Genomic DNA, 25,333 nt, shown 5'->3' with positions numbered 1-25,333 from the left:
GATCTGTCCAATTTTCAGGCGGATGCTAAAACGCAAAACTCTTAACTGACCCCAAGCTGTGTAAAGACACTTCATTTGAGCTACTGGAATTTAACCTACTACTTTGTCTTTTGGAGCCTGGAAATCCAAACGTTAGGAAAATCACCCACTAGGCGGCGCCGTCGTTCCTCCCCCGGAACCCACACCCCTCCCGGCTCTGGGTCGCAAGGGCCTCGACCGCTGACGGGCCTACTCTCCCCTCGCTGGTACTCGGAGGCCGCCTGCAAACCGGATGCCCATGCCCCCAGCGGCCCCCTGAATCCGCACCTTAGCGGGACTTCCAGGGTCTCACGGATGGCGCCAACGTCATCACCCTGCGACCACCCAGGACGAACTGGAAGACGGCCTGACAGCAGACACCCGCGGGGGCGCGTCCCACGTGACCCAGCACCCCAGTTCCTCCTCCTGTCCTCAGAAGAGCCTTGAAAAGGAGAGGTCTCGGCGAGGTGGGGCGGGACGAAGGCCCCGACAACCAATGGGCGCTGAGCCGCCCGGCCCTCACCTCCGCTATGCTCCAGGGAGTCCGTGAGGGGCGTGGCCCCGGCTGCTGGGCGGACTCGGGTGGTGCAGGGTGAGTAGCTGGGCGGTGTCGCGGCGGGCAGGGCCAGTGCTGGGTGGGCGGGGCGTGGCAGTCACGCGCGTCACCACCGGTCCCAGGGCAGTGTAGAGTTCGGTACAGTTCCTCCAGTCTAGTTTTATAGATTCGTTATTAAATCAGATCATTTTTTATAATAGTGTAATCTTCTTTACTCATTATGATATAGTGAGCATTTTCCCAAGGTTTTCCAGATTTATTGAAGTATAACTGGCAAAATTCTACTTATAGTGTACAACTTTATAAATGTATACACTGTGAAATAATTACTAGTTCCATTAAATAATTTTAAACGTTACTTCAATGCATAATAAATCAATGCATAGATATATTGTAAATTATTCACTCCTCTCCTTATGGTTGTTTCTAAATTTTTAGTAATATAAATGCACTCCAGTGAACGCCCTTACGTGAAAATTGTTCACTCCCTTTTACTTCTTCAGGATAGCTAACAAGTAAGGACAGTTCCGTGGATATACAGTTGGATAGTCAGATAATTTTTTTTTTCCTAACTGACCGTGAGATTGCATTTCCCATGTGTACTTGTGCTGCATCAAACGTTATGTTTAACTTTGAGTCAATTTATCTAGATATTGGCCTGTCATTATTTTTATACTATTCCATTTGTCAGTGAAATCTCTGCTATTTGTACTCTTAAGTGTGAATTGTCTATTTGTGTTCTTTGCTAATTCTGTATTGGGTTGTTGGTTTTTTTCTTATTGATTTCCAAAAGTTCTTTAAAGAAGCTTGACATAATTTCCACCTTTGAACCTGATTATGTGGCATTTCTAATGGGAACTGAATATAAAATTTATGATAATCATATCTGGTTTCTTCACTCGGTCAAGCACTAAAGCTAATTATGACACCCAAATGAAGAAGTCTTTCCGGCAGTGAATGCTAACTAACTTGCGTGGAACACAGAATCCTGGCTGCTTTTGTCCACATGTTGTTTTTATGACTACTTAGACTTCTAGCACATTCTAAATCCTTCATGAGCTGTTTTAAATACTTACATAGGATCCTTGATAGTGATAAAGATTGCAGTAGTGTTACAGCAAGGTTTTATTTGAAATTGTTTTATAAAAAGTGGTGCATCACCCTTTTTGACATTCCATGTTGAAGCAAACTTTATTTAAAAGCCAGATTAAATTTATCTAAATGTGAGGGCTGGATTAAATTTATCTGAATGTGATGCTCATGATGCGAAGATATATGCATTTTTAACTCTTAATGGAACCTGAACTTTTTTCAAAATAAAGTGCCATTTATTAGTATGTTTCCCATCTCCCATCGTGAATTATCAGATAGGCTTTTCTTGGAGACATTTTATTTGGGCTCAAATCCTGAACACTGAGAACTGTTTTTTTTTTTAAACTACTGACAGTATTGAGAGTTTTGATAAAACTATTGAGAATATCATGCTGAAAAGATTATATATGCGTAAAAATCTCTTGCTTAATTCAGTCCATTGTTGAGGATATAGAGAAATTAGAAACAGAATTACTATATGATCCAGCAATACTGGTTCTAAATATATACCTGCAAGAATTGAAAACAGGGACTTAGGTACCTGCACGCCAGTATTTATAGCAGTATATCCACAAGAGCAAAAAGATGGAAACAACCCAAATATCTATCAACAGATAAATGGATAAACAAGACCAGTATATACATAAAATCGAATATTATTCACACTTAAAAGATAATGAAATTTTAACAGATGTTATGACATGGATGAACTTGTGCTAAGTGAAATAAGCCAGACTCCAAAGGCCATAGTTTGTATACTTCCACTCAGATGAGGTCCCAAGAGTGGTCAGATTCATAGAGACAGAAAGTAGAATGGTGGTCACCAGTGCCTGGGGGAGTTGGACTGGGGAGTTATTGTTAATGGGTACAGAGTTTCAGGTTGGAATGCTGAGAAAGGTCTGGAGATGGATGGTAGTGATGGCTGTAGAGCACTGTGAATGTACTTAATGCCCCAAAGTGCACTTAAACATGGTTCAACTGGTAAAGTTTATGTTATATATATTTCCTCACAATAAAAAAAAAAAAGATGTAGTCCAGAAGCACTGTAAAACGATTTACAAAGTTCTTCAAGGAGCAGTGCCTTAAAGATAAAAAGTGTTTTTAAAAGGCAAATGACCTTTCCCCAGTTCTTCACCTTTAGTGATTAGACAGAGCTTCTGTCACCCGTTTTTCTTAATGCCTGTAGTGAGCTGGAAGTCATGCAGCTGTTGCTGGCAAAACTGGGATTGTGCTGCCAACACCTTGCCGTTCTTGGCAAGCGCAGGAAGAATCTCATGAGCCTGTGTGAGATGAGCTTAGGCCAGCTGAAACCAACAACCTCCACAGCTCCAATTCCAGTCAAACCTTCAACAAACTACGTCTTAGAGATCTTTATGGATTCTTGTGTAGAAACTGTGTCCCTCTGTGGGCTCAGCTTTGCCACCAAGTAGCATGCTCTGAGAGAATATGTCAGTGGTCCCCACCCATCACAGGTGTGACTGTCACTGGTGCAAGCCAGGAGGATGGAAGGACGTTTGGAAGTGAGCAAAGGTTAACTTTAAAGAGGAGTGAACTTCAGCCAGACATATAACGCTCTTAACATTTAAACACTTAAAAAATAACTCACAAATTAATATCTGCTGAAAGAGGAGATAGCCTGAGGCCCTGGTCCTCCTTTTCCTTTAGCAGATGGGCCTCCAGAGGCCTGTGAAGACTTTGAAACTGTGTGCAAGATTATGTATGTGTATATGGTTGCTTTTTTTCCAGAAAGAAGATCCATAACTTTCAATTAGATCCTACCAGGATTGTGCATCAATTTAGAGAAATGCTCATGACACACACTGTGTGGTCGCCACTTAGACATTTTGCAGATATCAGCTGGTTTAGAATCCTAGAAACTGTGATCTGTGATCATAACCTGAATCCAAAGTGACAGGAGCACTACTACTGTATGGAGTACTCCTCAGTGAAGGCCAAGACAACCCCTTCTGCCACTGGGGCTCCAGAGAACCTCAACAGCCTCCCACATAGTAGTAGGTGCATTGAATGCATTTCTCTGGCATTAGGGAAATGAAATGAAGCTGTGTGATAGGTGTTTCTTCTTGCTTAGTGCATCTGAACTGAATTCAGCCAGGAGAAGCAGGAGATAGTCATCTGAAATCTTGGTAGTTGTCTCCAGTTTGGCTTCTTTAGGGCATACAACAATGCCCATATCCCACATCATCACGTCCAGGACAGCACTCAGAGTCAATTCTATCAACCAGACAGGCCAACCATTGGCAGAAGAATGAGGAGGCTACAGAGGATAGGAAAGGCTGGGAAGCTGCATGGCACCTGCTGTGAAGTTTCCAGGGAACCGATGACACTGGAGGCAGCTAGCAGCCTGGCAGCCTGGGGGGCGCTGTGCAAGAGACAAATGAGTGGCCATTCCTTGATTTATTCACTCACGTATTCATTCATTTAGCAAGGACTTAGGTGCCAGGATGCAGAGTTGGCTGCTAGGGATTCACCATTCTGTGCTCATAAACCCCACGGCATAGTTGGGGGAAGAAAGATTGTAATCCAACAATCGATTACTTGTCACGTGTGTGACTATTGAGTGGTACCTGGAACTGTGAGTTTATGGAATAGGGCTCTGTCATGGTCAGGGCGCTGGGGTTGGCTTTCCTGGGAAGGAGACAACTGAATGGAGGCTGAAGGGATATGTGGGAACTATGTGGGGGAAGAGGGAAGATCAGGCCAGGATGTGCAAATGGCCTGGGCTGGGAGGCTGTGCGGCCACTGCCAGACTGGACCTTGGCCTCGGTGCCCAAGAGTATAGAGGTGAGAGATGGCAGTGAGGCGCCAGGCAAAGAAGGGCTGGATTCCTGGGCTCTTGCATGAACCACACTTGTCAGTGTTCACTTTTGGATTCATGCAAACCGAAGATGTGGCACTTTTCCAAGGTTATTTAATCATACCCTCCCCAGCTCCCTTTGGATTTTTACCTGAGCTGGGAAGCCTTATGGTCTGGGCAGAGCTCGCACTCTGGAGCTTCCTGGCTCTGTGGATCAGATCCTGGCTCTGGCCCTTCAAATCCTTCTCCTCTCTGTGCCACAGTTCCTTCATTTGTAAAAAGGGGTAAAAATACTACCGCTTCATAATTTTGTGAGAAGAATTGAGTAATGCCAGCAATGTACTTGGCATGGTGGCTCACCCACTGTAAGCATGAAATGCATTTTGTTCTTATTAACCTGAGAATTGGGACCAGTTTTGGGGGGAGGTTGCAGGGAAGGGACCTATGTTTGCAATGTTTGAAGGAGGAAGGGAAAGTCCGGGGTCAGGGGAGAAGCAGGAGCAGTCCTGGATTGCAGAAAGGCCAAATCCTTAGTATGCATGGCTAGGGATAAACCCCATCCTTTAGGAACTGAGATGGCATCCGGAAACCCTCCTGAGGAAGGGGAGTGGCTGTGGGATCCACTTCTGGGTGAACAGCAGGGCTGCGGGTGGAGGGAGGAGGAGCCAACAGGTATGGGAGGAGGGCGAGAGCTGTTCTGGAATGATCAGAGTTCAGCCATATATATATATATATTAAGCTGGAACAAAGATAGTAGAAACCATAAGTATCAGAAGCTAGACAGTAGGGTGGGGACAGTTGGTGGAATTGCTTTGTCGCTGTTGGGTGTTCACTCCCTGAGGTCACGGACTCCTGTCCACACCCAGTGAGAGCAGGTGTGTGCAGGTGGCTTGAAGGGGGCCCAGAAGAATCTGCCCTGCGTTGAGGAGGAGCCTGTGGCCTAGGCAAGCCTAGCCATCATTACAGGCCACAAAGCTTCCAGGCTCACTGACCCCATGTGCCCTTCCACCGCGGCATACTGCTTTCACAAGGCTGAGTCCTTTTCACACTGTAATTCTTCCCCTGAACAAAAAAAGCTAAATGATGGTCATTAAAATTATAGTCAGTTGCTCCAGTTCTGCTTATTTCTTTTTCCTCCCTCTCTGGCCAGAGAAGCAGCAGAAGCTCATGAGTCGTAAAGCTGCTGACTGGATCCGAGCGTCCTGCATGCCCCTCCAGGCTGGGCCAATCATGGGACTGCGGGCTGTGATGCCACACCCTGCTCACCTGGGTACCCTGGAAGCCTTTCTGGTCCAAAAAGGATCTTAGCTGTTTCAAGCAGCTGCTTCAAGGACTGTCTCAGAAATGAGATGCCAGACGTTGAGACAGATTGTTTTAGATGGCATTTGCATCAAAGAATCTGCCTCATTTCTGGAATTTGTTTACAGTGCACAAACTGAACCAGAAAAATTGCACTGAAAGAGAGGCAGCCAAGAGACCTGAGTGCCAGGGTGTACTGGATATTTGTGAAGAAATGAGAGCAAATGGAAGGCTTGGAGGAACATCGCAGAGCACCGGCTGTGTGAGTGGTGGGGCCTCAAAGTCTGGGGGCCAGGGATAGGAAAAGTAGATGTTTCCCACCAAGAGAAAACTGTGGCACATGTGTGCACAAGCCTCGTCAGCAGATGGGCAACTAGTATGGTGGGAAGAGCCTGGAAACTAGATATGCCCTGTGGGCAGATGGGAGCGCAGCAGGCAGGGGCTGCTACAGAGATAGCCAGGGAGCAGCCAGGCCTTGCTGGGGAGGCCCATGCAGTCATGGCTGCATTCCCTTCAGACCCCAGGGCCTCGAGAACTGTGGGCAGTCCCGAACGACTCAGTGACTGCAGGTGGGATCAATATTCTCCAGCTGCCAGGAGAGCAGCACTCCTCGAAGTGCCCTCTGACAAAGTGTCAGGAGACTGTCTTGTTCTCTAGGGGCACAGAAAGAGGAAATCCTCCAGGCCTGTCACTTCCTTCACAAAGTGCAGTGTGCCAGGCACGCTGGAACCCACACTAGGAAAAGCCCCGTGAATGTGGATGCTGCAGAGCTGTGCGGGTTCTGTAACGAGCTGCCTGCAACACTCATGTTAGGGACGTACGTGTGTGTGTGAGGGTGTGTGTGTGTGTGAGAGAGAGAGAGAGAGAGAGAGAGGAGATAGAGTCTGTGTTCAAAATAAGTTATGGCAAGTTTTGTCAGGGTTTAAACTAATCACTTTGACTTTCTATTGGAATTGCTTAATGAAGAACCAGCAAAAGAGAAAAGACATTTAAATGGCAGATAGAAACATCTGGTTTATCACCAGAGAGCTAAGACTTAAAATTTGATTTTAGAACCTGTGGGCTGGACTCTTGTTTTGAACGTTACAATAGGCAAGTGAATGAATTATCATCTAATGTTGTATTTCTTTATAAGAACTTGTACCAGATATTCATTTGAGGATAATCAAAAATATAAAATACATAAAAATATAAAATCCAATTTTAATAAAAACTATCAGAATTTTTACATTATAACATAGATTCGTTAAAAAGGAAACCTCTTTCAAGTATAAATTTGAATGCAGTGTAATGGACTCATATGAGAAAATGTGACACATATTTCAAGTAGTCGTTTGAGAACTTTGGAGAATTAATTGAGGCCATGATTTAATAAGTTTTCTATCCTGAGAGTATATCTTAGTACCAAGAATTTTCAGAAAGGATCAGAAAGTGACAGAGTTGAGGGGAGGGGCAAGGGGAACCGCTTAAGGTCAAGGTGCTTAGAGGATATGGAATGGGACTTGCTCTAGTGTTAGTCCAGGCTCTCCAGAGAAACAGTAGCTGGATATATTGATAAATAAGAGACTCATGACAGGAATTGGGTCATGAGGCTCTGAAGGCCAAGAAGCCCCATAGTCTGCTGGCTGCAAGGTGGGAAACAGGAAGGCCAGGGAATCATTAAGTCTGAGGTCAAAGGCCACTGGTGTACATACTGGAGTCCGAAGGCCCAAGAACTAGGAGCTTCAAGCTCCAAGGGTAGGAGAAGATAGACGTCTTGGCTCAAGAAGAGAGAGAATTGGCCCTTACTTTGCCTTTTTGTTCCATTTGGGCCCCCAATGGATTGGATGATGCTGCCTGCCCACATTGGTGAAGGTGGATCTTCTTTATCAGTCTACTGAGCCAAATGTTAATTTCTCCTACCCCTGCAGACACACACAGAAATACTGTTTTACCAGCTCTCAGGGCCTCCCTTAGGCCAGTGAAGTTGGAACAAAATTAACTGTCACACCTGGGATAAGACCAGAGACTAGAAAAATTGAGGGGAAGGAAAATCTCAATTCTTGAACAAGGAATTTGTGTGTGTGTGTGTGTGTGTGTGTGTGTGTGTGTGTAATTCATCCTTTATGATTTCCATAAAGAAGGCTGCTACTTGCTCTTCAGCATTTCTGCTGCTGAATTTATGGGTACCTGTCTCCTTGCCTTGGTCTGGAGGCCTCCGCGTGAATCTTGTGCACAGATCACGTGCTTCCTTTTATGCTCTTAGAGAATTTTACTCAGTTCTCTCTGGTCTGTCTCTGGTTAATTCTAAGATCTCTTTGGTTCTGTCGTTCTGCAGTTTCATTATCTTGTGAATGTAGACATCTGTCTACATGTGAATTTATTTTTATCTGTCCTTCCCAAACCTGAGAATTTCTTTATTTAGTTCTGGAAAATTATCAGCCAATCTCTTTGAATCTTGCCTCTCAGTCTTTTTTTTCCTTCTTCAAGTCCTATTGGGAGTATATTAGACTTTATTATTCTTTCCTTCATCCTTCTTAACCTCTCTTTCATATGCCCCATCCTACGTCTCCACTACATTCTTGGTCATATCCTCAGGTCTGTTTCTAGCCCAGTAATTCTTCAGTCATGCCGAAGCTACTGCTTACCTCAACATGGCTTTCGATTTTAGTGAGTATATTTTGACTTTCAGAAGTTTTACTTAGTCCTTTTTCATATCTGCTTGCCCTGTATCTTATTCTAACATATTTAAGTCCTCCTTTTGATTTAAACAATGTGAACATATTTATGGTAGAATCTGAGAGTCCTACTAAAGCTTTTACGGGTCCAACCTGCTGTCTGCTACACTGCTGGCGTCCACTTGCTCAGGAAGCTTGCTCCCTTGTCTGTCCCTCCAGAGCAGTTTTGCATTTGCTTCTACGGGTGCTCCTGGGATGTTTCTGGTCAGAGACCAGGCTTTCTGTTAATTTCCAAGCTAACGGGTTCCCAGGTCTCAGGGGCAGCATAACTTGAACCACAACTCCATGTGCGGAGGCAGGCTCATAGTTATAAACCTTCAGGGGAGCCTTTTACACCCCTAGCTCAGGGTAAACTCAACAGCTAGTGGATTGTGCTGATAGATTTTTTTTTTCTTCTAAACTACTGTTTCTTTGAGGGTATGGTTCTTTGTGAGTCTCAGCTTTATGCAAGGTCTCACTGTTCTTTTCTGACTGTGTGTGTGTGTGTGTGTGTGTGTGTGTGTGTAAATCCAGAGGCCTACCTCTATTATCAAGACCAGATCCACAGCCCCTTCCAGGGTGATGCAGCTCCCTCACTGACAGGCTTCATGTTGAGCTCCTTCTTTATTTCTGGACCCAAGATTTTCTAAATTTCTTGCGAACTTGGCCATGAATTCAAACGACAGTTGCTATATTTAAGCTACCATTTATAAGGGTACCATTAAGCGACCATTATAAGGGTTTGTAGCAGAAGGACTGTCAAGTTATTACATAGTTGGCTCTATTGCTTGAATTTTTCAAATCTTGTTTCTATAACTTAATTGGGAAAGATCTTTGGTTCCTGGCAGGGTCAGCAGTTCAAGGTGACACATACTGTTCTTTTGCTTTGCTTGCAAGAACAAAGTGGGGCTGTACTGTAACCAAAGAGACCATGTTGGTGATCTGAGTGACCTAATAACTAGTGTGGGAAACAAAAGACCAAGTAGAGGAGCCCTTAAGCCACAAGTCTGCAGTCAACAATGGGGCATGCCCACTCACTGAGTACATGTTCCATTGGTAGAAAGAACAGGCATGTCTTCTTTATCTCCTTTTCTTTTCTTTTTACTGAAAAATAAGACACAGATACAGAAAACTACACAAAACAAATATTAAGCTTAGTAACAGACCCCTCTGTAACCACCACCCAGGTCGAGATAGATGTGCAGCCAGCCACTCCAGCAGCCTGTCCTGTGCCCATCCCAGAGCTGCTGCTCTACACCCAGGAAGTCTCTGAATGGCACATGCTACTTTCTTGCCAATCTGTGTATGTTTTAGGCTCTCTGCCATGTTTGGACACTAGTTACCAGGGAGCTGGCACCACTAACCCACCGAAGCACGTTCTTTTAGTGTGTTCAACACCACGGTAAAATAAAGTGCCACCTTCACTGGAGATGTGAGATGTTCCCAGGGCCTCCACCTGTCCAGGGGCTCTTAGAGAGTCATGCACTGACAGACTGGGTGAGCTATTTGCCTCAAATCATGTGGTTAAAGAGGAGTATTTTTTACTTGGAACCCACGGGTCTCTCACCAGCCTGTTTCCCCCTTGAGTCTTCATCCCCACATAGAGGATGCGAACTGTACATTACATCTCATTCCAATGTTCACCTTATTTGTTAGTTGTCTAGTTCACGTAAATAAGTGTTTATCTACTGCAGTTATATCTTGTTTTTCTACAGAAAAATACATGAATCCAGATAAGACAAAAACCTCAGCCAGTGTGCTGGGTGGTGGTCCCACTCACCAGCAGATCAGAGGCAAGAGATTATCAAACAGATGTACCTGGAGGAACACAGGGGTAGCAACAGACCCTGGATCCTCAGCCGTAGCCAATCACAGGGAATCTGTTGGCGGTGAAGAGAAGGCAGCAAATTCATTTAATGCAAATTTGAAGAAGAGAGAAAAGATGAAAATGATGATGGAGAAGAACACAGAGGTCAGTTCATCTCAAGAATGTTCTTTAGGATATATATTTCCCCACAATGTATATAAAACTTCCTCTGAGCAAACTAAATTTGCTTTGTTCTTCCTGGTAGACAAAGCTTTATGGCCTTTTTCTCTTTGGCCATCAAGAGTCTCAGAGCCACATCTGAGCCTGTTCTGGACACTATAGGTGCTTGGGGCATCATCTCTGCACCTTCATTCTTCCTGTTCTGCTTTACATTTAGAAGTGTTTTCTGAGCTTAAAATCAGCAGAAGAAACCCAAGAGAAAAGACTGACGGAGGAGCAAAAATTCTAAAACTTCTCCATGAAAAAGGAAAACATACACACTAACCAAGACAGTGTGGTACTGAGGATAGTCCTGTTGATCAACTGAACAGAGTCCATAAGTAAATGGTGGCATTCAAATGATTTTTGACAAGGAGGCCAGACAGTTTAATGGGGGGACAGTCTTTCCAGCAAATGTTGGGACAACTGGATAATCACGTGCAATTAGAATTAAGTAGGACCCCTACCTTGTATGTATACAAAAGTTAACTCAAAATTGATCAAACTTAACAACTAAAACTACAAAACTTTTAGAAGAAAGCAGGGATAAATCATCATGACCTTGGATTAGGCAACAGTTTCCAAAAGAAAAAAAGAAAAAAATAAGATTGGAGTCCATCAAAATTAAATACCCCTGTGTTTCAAAAGCTACCACCCAGAAAGTAACAAGAAATATCTACAAAATATATCTGATAAGGGACTCTCATCTAGAATATAAAAAGAACTCTTACAACTCAATAATAAAAAGAACTAAAAAAAAAAAAAATAGAATATCTGAATGAATAAAAATGTTTCCAAAGGAGATACACAGATGGCCAACAAGCACTTAAGATTTAAGTAAGGAAGCAAATCACCTTTTAGTAATGCAAAACAAAATCATAAAATAAAAAATTATTCTGGACCTGGGGCCACAAGTGAAAATTGTGTTCATACCAGTTTCCTGGAATCATGGACTACAAACAGAGTGTGCCTAAGCAAAGATGCCTCTCATTCACTCTTCAAATACTGAGTACCTTGTTGGCTCCTGTTGAGGACATAAAATTGAAAATAAAATCATCTCCCCAAATCTCCGTAAGGGTAGTAAAGAAAACACTTCTATTACTGAACAAGCCTTAAATCAGAATGTGATGTGCATCACAGGCAATTGACAAAGATATCTCACCCTTGCCATGTTAGGAGCCAGGTACAATCTGTCTCAATGTAAACAGTAGTAACTTGTCCTGCAGTAAGAGGACTAGGCAGTACTATTGATCACACATAGTTCATGCTCTCTACCTGGTGACTGGGATAACCATCTAGGTCATCTATTTAGTTTATCCAGAGTAAAAACACACTTCTCATACTTTTATGACAGGAGTTAGTTGTGCAACTTTGGAACACGGGGCCCATTAAAGTTAGTCTCCTAGGAAACTGGGAGATTGGGCGCTTTCTCTCTGGATGTTTACACTGCAAACAGATGGCTCTGGGAGCCCTTGAGCAAGGCTTTTCTAGGTTCTAGGTCCTAAAGCTAACCCAGGGCCTAGGCAGTCTTCAAAAGGAATTAGGTTCATTTCAAAGAGCGAATACTTAAAATGATCACTTTTCTAAACTACATGCTCAAAAAAGAGAGGAAAATATTTTCAACAGGAAGAATTAAGCGTCTTATTTTTAATCTGCGTTTTATAGTCCTACACGTTACCGACACACCCTGTAGGTAAGACACCGCCCAGCGCAAGGCTGGCCGCTGTGAGTAGGAACAAGATCCCGCAAGCTTTCGAGGTGGCTCGCAGCGGGAAGCCAGGGGCCGGATGAACCGAGAACTGGAAGTTTAAGGCAAGTCTTCCAAAGCAGGATTTTGATTAAGAGTGCACAAGGATGCGTGGAAGCAGCAAGATTTGGGGCTGACGGATTCGAAGACAGAGCATGAATTCTTTCCACCGAAGGGCGGCTCGGTCTTTGGGAAGCTCCGTAATGACCACTCAGACCACGTGCATGGCTGCAGACTCCCAGGACACTAAACCGCACGCTGAAGTAAGGTCTGAGGTGGGGTCTCGGCGCTCTTGGGCCGGGGCCGACCGAGGCGGCGACCCTGTGGGAAGAATGCCCACCGAGCACCCGCCCCTCGCCAACCCCGTCCTGCAGCACGTGGAAGCGCTTTGTCCGCCACCCGCCAGTCCCAGGACGCCCGCGGGCCGCCCGCTCCTTTCCGGTGCCGGTCGGCGTTGTAGACCCTCCTTCTCCGTGTGGCGGACACCGCCCGAAACTGCGCGTAGCACACGGACTACTGCCGCCACGGGCGAGTGACCGGAGACGGATCGGAACATGACCACGCACCCCTCCCCCGCTCACGTGACCTTCCGGGGCTGGCCTGTCTTCGCCCCCGCCGCGCCATGAACAGATGCGGAGCCGCCTTTGCTGTCTTCTGCGCAGGCGCAGACCTTGACTCGCGACTGTTGACGCAATCCTGAGCGGACTCGGGCCCCAAGCGTATGTCGACTCACGTACCTCTGCCCGAACGGCCTCCGCAGTCGGAAGTGCGCGCGCAGTCCCCACCCCCAGCCACGGGAGGGGGCGGAGCCGTTTGGGGGCGGGGCGGGCCCTGCGGCGGCCAATCGGCGGCGCCCGCCCTGTTGTTCCGCCCCGCCCAGCCCGCCGTCGGTCCCCGGGGGCCTGGTCCGGCGGACGCGCGGTAGCGGCGGCGGAGGCGGCGACGCCGGCTGGGAGGTGAGTGTGCGGCCCGGAGGCCGTCCGGGCTTTTCGCCCCAGCTGCTACCTCCTGACTTGTCTGAGCGTGGCGAGTGGGCTGGCCGCGCGTGCCCTCCCGGAGAAGCGGCGGGCCTCGGGGGCGCAGGAGCCGGGGGCGGCCCGGGTTCGGAGGTCCAGGCCCGATCACGCGGGCGCCGTGGATGCCCGCGGCCCAGGAGGCAGCGGATCCGTTTGCAGAGGGGGCGTGTGTCCCTCGGAAGTGTGCGGGTCGGAGGGGCCTAGGGGGCGGGGGCGTGCGCCGTCGGAGCGCGATGCGGACCCGGACGCGGCCGGGCAGGAGCGCCGCACCCTTCTTAGTGCGTTGGAGCCTTGGAGAGCGGCCGGCGGGAGGGAGATGCTTGGGGACGGAGGTGCGGCTGGGCGCTAGCCAATTACAGTGGGAGATGCAGCTGTCACCCAGGCCAGAGGATTCCTGTCGCCATGATCACTGCCTTCCCTTCCTGTGCTCAGACAGTATGGGAAATTGTGCTCAGAAACCACTTTATTGATTGACTCAGAAATCGCTGTCCGGTCCCCTGTAGGTTCGCACGTCTGCTTGAGGGCCCGGTTGGCAGAGGTTTGGGGAAGTGGAAGGCTGCAGGTGAGGATGGTTATCAGGTTGAGAGAGACCTCTGCATCCATTTCTACAAGGCTGGGGCTGAAATCGGTGACAGTCCTTGGCGTACTGTACCGCCCCTCCCCCGCCCCACCCATCTAGGCTTGGTGGGTGTTTTCAGTTGACTGTAGAGTCTTCTTCAGGTGACTGCTTAGGCCTCCTGGATGTTCTTGTTACAGTTGAACTCTCAGAGGGCAGTCTTTTTTCATGTTTTGGGGTGGCTGGTGGTTGTAGGAAGCCAACTGTAGTCCTAGGTACTGGAAACAGTTTCACTGGTGGGACTGGAGAACTGGGTAGAGGTGAGGCTGGTTTTCCAGGAAAGATGACCACCCAAGACATGTTGAATCTGAGGTAACATCCAAGATCTGGTTGAAGGGCAATAGAAAGAGGATGGGTACTTTGGACTGGTGGTGGAGATTTAGGAACCAAAACGTACTGGGAAAAGGAAGGTAGATTCTAGAGCACAAGGTTGGGGTGCATCTTGAGAAAGCACACAGGGAGTCTGAGGAGACAGTAGCTCCACTAAAGCAGAAGTGACCCATGCTGGTGTGGGGTGCCACGGAAGCCGGGAGAGGAGCCCTTGGAGTGGGGAGTGCAATCTGCAGTGTAGGCAGCCCTGGAAAGATCTAGGGAGGAAAAGAAGCTCTTTGCATTTGGCATTGCTGAGGTGAGGGGCACGCTGAGCAGTTTCAGTGTGAGTCCAGAGTCCCATCAGGTCCAGGCTCAAGCCCCAGCCCAACCACTTACTGTTACCTTGTTAATTCCTCTTCTGTGAAATGGGGATGGTAGTAGCGATAATAGCACCTGGGCCGGGTGTATGGGAAGCCAGTAGCAAGTAGCTTACAAGCCTCAAGTGAGGCTGTAAGCACTTGACATGTTTGGACTCACTGGAGTCTCATTGGCTCTGGCAGTTCTCTGCAAAGGGCAGACTGTGGTTCAGAGAAATTAAGTTAGTTGCTCAGGGTAGCACAGCTCATGAAATTATTCTTGTAGAGTAACAGTAATTCAATTATGAGGTGTTTAGGGGTGCTGGAAATGGCCATGGATTGTCGACTACTTTTTCTTGAAGTTTTCCTCATGGAAAGTAGTTATTTATTTAGTTGGTTGTTTTCTTTTCTTTTCTTTTTTTAATCTTTTTAAGATTTTATTTATTTATTTGTCAGAGAGAGAAAGAGGGAGAGAGCCCACGCGCATGTGCCCAAGCAGGGGGAGCAGCAGGCAGAGGGAGAAGCAGGCTTTCCACTGAGCAAGGAGCCCGATGCGGGACTTGATTCGAGGATCCTGGGATCATGACCTGAGCCAAAGGCAGTCAACCGACTGAGCTACCCAGGCACCCCAAGTTGGTTGTTTTCAAAGGCAGACGTGATTCTCTAAGGTTTGGTGGCCACGTGTTTTAATTATTTGGTTTCCTGGTCAAAAAGCTAGACACTATTGTTGCTGTAAATTCTGTTACAGTTTGGAGGTCTGTGTCTGTAAGCAAGTTCGAAAATGACCTAGATAAGCAAATTAGTGCTATAATATATTTCATTAAGCATGACTTTGGTCAATTATGTTTATCATTGGGATAAATCATAGTAATATTTTTTATTGTGCAAATATTATCTTATGAGGGTACATTAGGACTTCACCTGCTAAGAAGTAGTGTGATTTATATCTTTAGATGAAGAAAGCTAGGTTTTGGTTGTTAATCAGTTTCTATCCTCTAGAGAAGTGAAAATAATCCTAATTTTTAATCCTTTCACTTTGGTGTTTGCTCAGGCATGAATAATTCTTGTGTCTGTTTTCAGAGCTGTTATTAGAAAGGAGAAACATGGAAAGTGGTGCAGTTCTGCTGGAATCCAAATCCTCACCGTTCAACCTTCTGCATGAAATGCATCAACTACGCCTTCTCGGTCACCTGTGTGATGTGACTGTCAGCGTGGAGTACCAGGGCGTCCGAGAAGAGTTCATGGCTCATAAGGCGGTGCTGGCAGCCACCAGCAAGTTCTTTAAGGAGATGTTCCTTAATGAGAAGACTGTGGATGGTACGAGGACTAACGTCTACTTAAATGAAGTGCAAGTTGTTGACTTTGCCTCATTTTTGGAGTTTGTGTACACTGCAAAGGTACAGGTGGAAGAAGATCGGGTGCAGCGAATGCTGGAAATGGCTGAGAAACTAAAATGTCTGGACTTATCGGAGACTTGTTTTCAGTTGAAGAAACAGATGTTAGAGTCTGTACTTCTGGAGTTGCAGAACTTCTCTGAGTCGCAGGAGGCAGAAGGGAGCAGTGACTCCCAAGCAGCTGTTGCTCCTGACCCCAGGGCAAGTCCCCCCAGGGACAGTCCTCTCCCTAACGGCCTCGGGGATTCCTCAGATCCCCTAGTGGAGACAGTCAGCAATTGCCTGTTGCCAGATATGCCCCCGAGGAAGTCCAAGGAGAAACCAGACAAGAAAAAAGATGCAGTCAAGCCTCCCTACCCGAAGATCAGAAGGGCCAGTGGAAGGCTGGCTGGAAGAAAGGTGTTTGTGGAAATCCCTAAAAAGAAATACACAAGAAGGCTGCGGGAACAGCAGAAAAGTGCTGAGGACGACATGGGGGATTACCGCAGCCCCCAGGACCCCAACCTGGCAGCCCCGGGAGCAGAGATGGAGCCCATCACGAAGCATGAGGAGTGCGGCGTGGGGGTGGAGGCGGCACAGGTACTGCCGAAAGCAGGCAGCAGGGAGGATGCAGGCCATGGGGAGGACGATGACGACGATGACGAGGAGGGCGAGAAGAGGAAGAGCAACTTTAAGTGCACTATCTGTGAAAAGGCCTTTCTGTATGAGAAGAGCTTCCTGAAGCACATCCGGCACCACCACGGGGTGGCCACCGAGGTGGTTCATCGCTGCGACACGTGCGGCCAGACCTTTGCCAACCGCTGCAACCTCAAGAGCCACCAGCGCCATGTGCACAGCAGCGAGCGCCACTTCCCGTGCGAGCTGTGCGGCAAGAAGTTCAAGAGGAAGAAGGACGTCAAGCGGCACGTGGTGCAGGTGCACGAGGGTGGTGGCGAGCGGCACCAGTGCCAGCAGTGCGGCAAGGGCCTGAGCTCCAAGACAGCGCTGAGGCTGCACGAGCGGACGCACACGGGCCACAAGCCGTATGGCTGCACCGAGTGCGAGGCCAAGTTCTCGCAGCCCTCAGCGCTGAAGACCCACATGAGGTAGGGCCGTGGCCGCCGGCCAGAGCCACTGCGAGGGTGCTCTTTGCCCGAGATGCGGCCTATTTGTGTTCTGGGGATAGGGGTGTGGAGAGATAGAGGTCGTTCTAGGGTTTGACCGACGTGGCTGTGTCTGCAGACGTTTCACTTCTTAATTTGTGCCCTCTAGAAATTGGGGGGCTACTTTGGGACGTCTGTGAATTCTCTTCCTGGGTAGAGGTATCTCTTCTTCACTCAGCCCTCCTACAGGCCCCAGGCTGATGGCTGTCCCCCTCACCCTGTGCCAGCGCGGAAGCCTGGACACGGAACCCTGGCCCCCACCGGTCTTGTCGCACGGCCACAGCAGGCCAGGCTTTCCCGATCCCAGAGTAGCCTCTGGAGCTTACGGTGCCCGCCATGCTTATGCTTGAGGGTCGGTTGGGCTCATGACCTTCATTGATCTTTTCCTGACTCTTCATTTAGAACTTGGGCCTGTGACCAGCTGGATCCCATGGTCCCATTAAAGACCTCAGTGAGAGGACGTTTAGGGCTTTAGGACACTTCTCTGGTCTTAGGTGTTTGTTCTCAGGGCTTGGAAAGTGCCATTGGTTATTCTAACCACCAGATTCAGGACAGTGTTTTCTGTTCATAATTTTTGAACTGTAGGTGGAGTACACCAGTTTTTAAATAGGTTTCCTTCAGTGCTGTTTATGCTTGAAATCCAGACAAGCAGTTTCTCCTCTATTCTAGACCTGCCGTCAGGCTAGGACGTCTTTGGGGTGGTAGTATGGTGTTCACTGTCTTTTTACTGTGTGATCAGTTAAAACCTTGGTGTAGGAAGTGCAGAGTGAGTCGTGGTTGATGGCTGCTTCATACTAGTTGTGAAACTCAAATGCTGATACACACTCCTTCAGAAACCAGCTTTCTTCAGCATTTTGAGAACCGTTCTTTCTGGACTGGTCACTTCATCTTAGGAATCGACAGTAATGTTTTTGATCACATGGTGCTTGGTCAGCTGTAGTCCCCAAGGTGTCTGTGGTCGATTACTGTGATGAGGAAGCTTTGCAAATACTGCACGGTACTATTCAGTGGTGAAGAAAGCGAGCAGAGGCGAGTGTCTGCCGGCCTGGGCTGTGCAGCAGCCCCCTGGCGAAGCGCGGCAGCCGGCTGGCCTCCAGAGGAAACGGACGTGGGGATGGAGGTCATGGGCCTGTGTACTTCCACTTCAGCCATTCTCATTCGGTCTCTTGGAATAACCGTCCTTGCAGGCTAGAGTGGAAATTGTATTGCAAAGTGAGCTTTGAGATACATCCTAAGTTATCATCTGAATGTTGTACTTTCAGAATTCATACAGGGGAAAAACCTTTTGTCTGTGATGAATGTGGTGCAAGATTCACTCAGAACCACATGCTGATTTATCATAAAAGGTGTCACACAGGTAAATACTCAATGCTGTTGTGATTGAATGTCTTTCTAGCTGTAGAAGAAACTGCCATTTAATTTAGAAGTTGGCATCTACCAAAGTGGTGCAGGCTAAAGCCATGATATAGCTTTTCCATCTCGTAAGTGAGCAAAAACAAATAATTCAAATATGCCCATGGCTCTGGTGTCGGCGTGCTCGTGGCAGCAGCCTGTGCACACTGGGCAGTAGGAGTGGCACGTGAGTCTTATGTATCGAGAGGTATGAAACAGTTCCTACTGTTGTAGCCCCAAATTGCATTTCCAGGAATCTGTCTTAAAGAAATTGTTCAAAATATGGGAAAAGCTATATGCTGTTATTCCCCTTCTTGCTCTCCCAAATAACAGAGCATTGGAAACAGCCTGATTGTCCAATCACAAGGAAGTGGTTCAGTAAACTGGTAAATCCATCCCTTCCCGGTGCCCGATGGGGCCACTCCCAGGGCTCTGAATGTTATGAAAAACACCTGTGCTTGGATGTGGACTGGAAAATGCACAATTATGCATACAGCTAATCCCAACTACATTGAAAACCTGCACATAAAAGACTAGAAGAAAATAAATTGCTATATAATGTATTAGGTGGTGGGATTATCTCATTTCTATTTTTCAAAATTTTGTGATGATTTTATTATATGAGGGAGAAAATTTAAGTTGACTTTATTCAAATTCAGCACAACACCTTATTTTACAGGATACAGAATCTAACTGTTGTACACTGCTGTTACCATACTAACCCAGTTCTTAATTGCTTGCATTTTAAAATTTTTATCTCTAAGCACTGCCATATGAGCCTCAAGTTCAAATGCAGGCGAGGCAGAACTGAGGCATTTAATGATGGGATTACTGAGACTCTAAAATGAGAATTGGTACCTAATGGAAGGTTGGGGGTAGAGGTGAGGTCAGGTGACACAAGCAATAAGTGAGAACCGGTCATTTGATGAAAATATTAATGTATTCGGGTTCTGTTAAAGCCAGTATTTTTGTTTTGATGTTTGTAAAGTCAGGGGCACACCTAATAATCAAATGATTGTGATTTGTGGAATTAAAAGGCTCAAACCATAGAACATGGAGTGAGAACATTTTTCTCCTGTTCTGTAACCCAGCCAGGTTGATTGGAGTGGCTACCCTAGAGCAGCCGTCCACACGTGTCCATGTAAACTTCCTCTCCTCTCAAGGGAGACTTTTGTCCCAATAAAGGGCCACACAAGAGCTGCTCTGAAAAATCCAGCAATTCCCCCAAACAAGTTGTAAGATTAATTTCTTGTTTGGAATGACTAAGTTTCCAAAATGTGGGCTGACTGAATGATCTAATTCTAAGCTAGTGGAACCCTTCTTGGGATTCCCAAGGGTATTTTACCAGAACTTTCAGGAATTAGCAGGCATCTTACGCGAATAGATGTTTTAGGACAGTTTTAACTGGAAAACATAATGTGCTGTGCAGCACACGCTTCTGAGTTCATGTGTGTTCTAGAGTGTGGGCCGGCTCGTCGAGTGTTGTGGTGCCTGTATCATTTCTAACTTTCTGTCTCATCTTTTCATGTAGGTGAAAGACCTTTTATGTGTGAAACATGTGGCAAGAGTTTTGCTTCTAAGGAGTATTTAAAACATCACAATAGAATCCATACTGGATCCAAACCCTTTAAATGTGAAGTTTGTTTTAGGACTTTTGCCCAGCGGAATTCACTCTACCAGCATATTAAAGTCCATACAGGTATGGCTGGCATGTCAGCAGGAAAGGGAGTTGAGTGTGGCTAGGATAGGTCCCAAAAGTTTTAGATTTACTAGAAAACTATTTGGAATTTAGCATTGTTTTGTGTGTCATAATAGCATTTTTAAATTTCTGAGTTTCTGGTTTCTGGCTCTCACAAACTGGAAAGGTATGGTGTTTGGATGTGGATATGTGGACATTTTAACATTTTCAGATTAGAATTCGGGGTAATGGTCTATACATATTAGTGTACACACACACAAATTCAGTTATTATGGGACTCGGAATTTTATATTCCGTTACTGTGGAAAACAGGTGAACTTCTGTAGATGTAGTACCAGCTTTCGGCTTTGGCCCTTTTAGGGTGTAGACCATAAATTCCTGGTGTTATAGGGATAGATGTGTACCTGTCAATGGACTCTTGAGTCATTCCCAGCGTAGCCTTCCTGCTGCTGCTTTCCAGTGGTCTCCCAGCAGCATGATTCCAGAGCTTATCAGAATTCAACACAGTAGGCTGGAGAGATCAACCTGAGGCTTTCCTCTCTTCCCATCTCAGGGGAACGTCCTTATTGCTGTGACCAGTGTGGGAAGCAGTTCACTCAGCTCAATGCTCTCCAGCGTCACCATCGCATCCACACGGGGGAGAAGCCATTCATGTGTAACGCGTGCGGGCGGACATTCACCGACAAGTCCACTCTCCGGCGGCATACCTCGGTAAGCAGTAGCGTGACTTCTGAATGACAAATCGCTGGTCCCCAGGTACACGTAACTCTCGACAGTCAGAAGTGCCAGCCATCATCCCATAAGGTGGTCATAGAAGATAGTGGGTCTTTCCTTTTCAGGTTTTCTCTGCAGGGAGTACATTCAGTGTGAAAAAGAACCGAGGCTCAGGGCTCCAAAGGCACAATCTGTGATAAGCGCTCCTTAACAGTGACAGTGGTGGTAGGTACTTGGCCATTAGTGAAAGGGTATTTTGCTACGGTGGAAACTAAGTTGAAAAGAGACTGTTGCTTTAAAAGATGTACTTGTTCAGAGACACGTTGTGACTTCTGTTTTGTGTTTGATTTGTAGATACATGATAAGAATACTCCATGGAAGTCTTTCCTTGTTATTGTAGATGGCTCACCCAAGAATGATGACGCACACAAGACTGAGCAGCCAGATGAAGAATATACGCCATCCAAACTTTCGGATAAATTGCTGTCTTTTGCAGAAAATGGCCATTTTCACAACCTAGCCACAGTCCAAGGCAGCATACCCACAGTGCACGAGAACAGTTCTGCAGACACGGCCTGCAAGTCGGACGATTGCGTGGTGTCTCAGGACACGCTGCTGGCTACCACCATCAGTGAGCTTAGCGAGCTGACCCCACAGACAGACCCGATGCCCACACAGCTTCACTCGCTGACCAGCATGGAATGAGGGCTTAGTTACCTGCCAAGCAGATCCTACGCTGCGTCTCCGCGTGTGTGATTGTTGTATGCAGGCTACCAATAGTCAGGGGCTAAGACAAAGAACTGTCTGGGGGCAGAGTGGGCAAGAATACCTTCTGCACATTTTCCTGAATCTCTGCTAACTTGCACGTCTTTATCAAAGCATTTTTAGAGCTTCCCCTTAAAAATCCCAGTCTGCATGATCTCAGCTATGCTTGATCGACAAACAAGGCAGTTAACATGACCTCACTGGATCCTGGTGCAGGTTGTATGCATAACGCTTGTCTTGATGTGTAGGAAGTTTGGACAGCCACATAACTGTAGAATACAGAGCCCTGGCCCAGCTCATGAAGTTACTGTTAGTGATCTCCCTGGTCTCTCAGCCTGCCTTACCCTTCTGTGTGGGTTTAGTTCCCTGATCATTTTAAGCTATTTTTTCTACCAACTTGAAATAAAACTGGGACCATGTATTTTCAGCTCTTTCCTTTTGCACTGAAGCAAGTCCAATTCGCTCTGGGGACCCTTGAGTTGGACTGAAGAAATGGATGGTTGCATTCATTCCCCTCCACCTCCTGTCTGTAGGCACTAAAAAAGGAATGACAAATTGAACACTTGAAAATGGCTTCGTATAATCTGTACTTACAGCACATTTGCAGCTAGGAAGTTGGCCATAGAATAACTGCTGAAATGAAGTGTGGCTGTTGGGTTTCATTCCTAAAGTCTTATTAGGTAAAAGCTGTCCTACCAAAGATTCTAGCAGCAAATGGTGTTGTAGTTTTTGCAGAGGTGTGAAAAGTGAAGAGGCTTTAGAACACTTGAAACACTGTCCTTTTATTCACAAGTAGCAATGAGGTGACCTGGCAAATCTTAGAACAGAGTGTTAGTATTTTTGGCTAGGTTTTCCTGATTTACTCTGTGATTTTCAGAAACCCAGAATTTCTCATTTACATATCAAGAGCTTGAAACAGGCAAGTAATTCCCACACGTTTGTTTACTTGGGAACATGTGAGCATATAAGCAGAAAGGACCAAAAGCCTTGGAACTTGTCTTTGATTATGCCTTAAGAGTGGATTGTGAAGAACCAGGAACTTTGTCTTCAGTGCTCCTGTGGCTGGCTCATGCTGGCCTGCTTAAAATGAATTTGCAGTGAAGTTAATTCTGCTGTATTTGCTAAGCCCGATTCCTGGTTCCAGTGGCTTGGGTATGTTGCCGCATGCTAAGTGCTTTGACTCACATGTAACCCTAAACATGATAATTTAAAGAAGAATTCTTTTGTTCACTAGTTGCTCTTTTTCTTACATTTTAATTTATTAAACTTGCTGTGAAAACATGTTCATTTTCTAAGAGAAAGGTACTTTATCCTACGTTCCAGGATGAAGGCACAGCTGCACTATGCCAGAAACTAATGTGGGAAGACTCTCCCTAAATGCTTATTTTGTTCTAACTGGTAACATGTTAATAAAAAGCCACTCTAAGATGTTTTAGGTGCTGATAACATGTTTCACACTTGCTCTTGAAGATGGCAGAACTGAATTTTCAATGACGACAGCATATCCTGGTTGTATTTACAGAACAATAAAACTGTCACACAACAATTTTACTTTTGGTAAGAGAATGAGCCTGCCCAGCTGATGTACTGTTTCATGGAATAAAGTCATCTTAATGAGAAGGAATTTAAATAATAGATTATTTTGTTACCTACTGGAAGAATTTTTGTCTTGAATTTGTTTCTCTAGAAATTCTACAAAAAATCATTTAATGTGTTAATAAATGTTTGCTTTCTAAAAAGTTTTGCAAGCCTAGAGTTTATTTCCACTGTTAGAATCTAGGCTCTGTAGGGGCACCTGGGTGGCACAGTCGTTAAGCGTCTGCCTTCGGCTCAGGGTGTGATCCCAGTGTTCTGGGATTGAGCCCCACATCAGGCTCCTCTGCTGGGAGCCTGCTTCTTCCTCTCCCACTCCCCCTGCTTGTGTTCCCTCTCTCGCTGGCTGTCTGTCAAATAAATAAAATCTTAAAAAAAAAAAAAAAATCTAGGCTCTGTAGAAAGAAGATTCTTAATTGGAACAAGTATAATTCTCTTCCATTTCATGGGTGATGAAATGCAAATCAGGGTCTGTAGTCTTAGGAATGTCTACATAACTGTCTGGCGTGCATATTGATTAGACGTGAAAGCCTGGTGGTGAGGGAAGCTGGCCTCTGTCTGCAGGGGTGGCCTCCGAGAGGCCTCTTCAGTGTGATGTGTCAGTCTCTGTCACGAATGTGTCTCCAACTAGACCCATGTCTGTCCTTCCCAGGAGGGTAAGGTTACGCCCGAGGGCAGAGAAAAGCAAAAACACTGCAGAAGACCCAGCACAGAGGGATTTGTGGGGTGTCGTGATTCCTCTTAACCCAAGTAGTCTTGCTGAGAGAAAGCAAGGCTGCCTTATATATCGGTCCTGAAAGTGTGATCAGAAAGTGCCCAGGGTGCTGGTGCCGCTCCTCCCAGAGCATCATGAAAGGCAATGGAGGGAATGATTTAGTGCCTTCCAAACACTTCGTGGGAAATGCTCTCAGCAGAGTCTAAAGCACTCAGCCACTTTTGATTTTACCAAAATTTATACAGAATTTGAAGAAGAAAGCCATGTGGTGGTGGTGGTGGTGGTGGGGAAACCTATACTAATTGACTTTAATAGAAATGTGGTTTTGCTATAGGTGATAATCCAAACCAACAATTTGAGCGTAAGTTTTAATTCTAACCTGTTCAGTTTTATCTTGCCACACCAGGGACATTTTTTGAGACCAAATGAGTGCTTGTCTCTTTAAACTTGATGGTGTTCATGTTACTTGAAATAATATTATTTCAGTGGGGAGTATGGGGCCTGGGGAACTCATGCAAAGGGTCATTTGTTCACTTGTACCAAGGTGGCCAAAAATAACCAAGCAGGATACAAACAAACATGGCTCAGAGGGTTATCTGGCATATCATTCTAGTTGAGCCCCAGAAACCACCCACTTACCTCTGCCAGTCTGTACAGGGGCCCTTACCACTGCTGGCAAAACCAGGTTTTTAACCCACCATGGTGGCTTCTATTAGGAAAGGATTCTGAGAAGAGACATCTGAATGAGCTAAACTAGAATGATCAACTTCTCAGAATACTTAGACTGGAACAGCCTGTTCTACCATTCATTTTTTAAAATTTGCTTTGAATTATCTTTAAGTTGTTGTGAATATACTTATGGACCTGACCACTGTTCTCTGAGGGGAGGAACCGGCCGGTACTAGCCCCTGCCCCCAACCGTATCCTCCTCCTCCCCAGAACTTGAGGCCCAAGTGGCCCGCGGCTAGACCTGCCCCAGGAGCACATGTCGCCCTGTATGGACCTCTGCAGAGTGACACGAACACCCACACTGTGAACAGACTTGAGGGTCTTCAGGGTTCCTCACCCACTCCCACCTAACAGTCTTCTAGAAACCCGCCCTCCCTGCAACTGGCAGGTGACTGTGGCCTGAGGGATGCCACCAAGAGTCCTTTTCAGGGATGGCCAGAAAGGATGACACTGTGCGAACCCAGGGACTGCACCTACAGGCTGGAACCAGGGCTTCCTCATAAACCCTCTGCTGGCAAATCCACCACAGTGCCCTGCATTTCCAAGTGATGGAGGTTCTGAGGTAGCCAAACTCATTTTGGATGGATATTCAAAGAGCCTGGTGAATATTAATGTCCACTGCCTTAAACCTTAATGGGAAC

The 25,333-nt window shown here is 46.3% G+C and overlaps 1 protein-coding gene across 3 annotated transcripts; it reads left to right on the top strand.

Moving 5' to 3' along the window:
• The first annotated feature begins 13,118 nt into the window (after nucleotides 1-13,118).
• On the top strand, nucleotides 13,119-23,394 carry GZF1 (GDNF inducible zinc finger protein 1). Of its 3 annotated transcripts, none has more exons than XM_040637892.1 (6): nucleotides 13,119-13,205; nucleotides 15,630-17,028; nucleotides 18,348-18,442; nucleotides 20,009-20,176; nucleotides 20,730-20,887; nucleotides 21,245-23,394. In XM_040637892.1, exons 2-6 carry the CDS (start codon nucleotides 15,653-15,655, stop codon nucleotides 21,593-21,595), a joined length of 2,148 nt encoding a protein of 715 aa, XP_040493826.1. In that variant the 5' UTR covers nucleotides 13,119-13,205; nucleotides 15,630-15,652; the 3' UTR covers nucleotides 21,596-23,394. The 3 variants fall into 3 exon arrangements, with proteins under 3 accessions (XP_040493826.1, XP_040493828.1, XP_040493827.1); XM_040637894.1 differs by having other exon boundaries at nucleotides 21,291-21,549; XM_040637893.1 differs by lacking the exon at nucleotides 13,119-13,205 and adding an exon at nucleotides 15,109-15,217.
• Nucleotides 23,395-25,333: the final 1,939 nt, after the last annotated feature.

This window comes from Ursus maritimus, unplaced genomic scaffold, assembly GCF_017311325.1.
Source record: "Ursus maritimus isolate PB19 unplaced genomic scaffold, ASM1731132v1 scaffold_22, whole genome shotgun sequence".
Taxonomy (NCBI): Eukaryota; Metazoa; Chordata; class Mammalia; order Carnivora; family Ursidae; genus Ursus; species Ursus maritimus.
The sequence above is the reverse complement of the archived record's forward strand: the minus strand, read 5'-3'. Positions and strand labels throughout refer to the sequence as shown.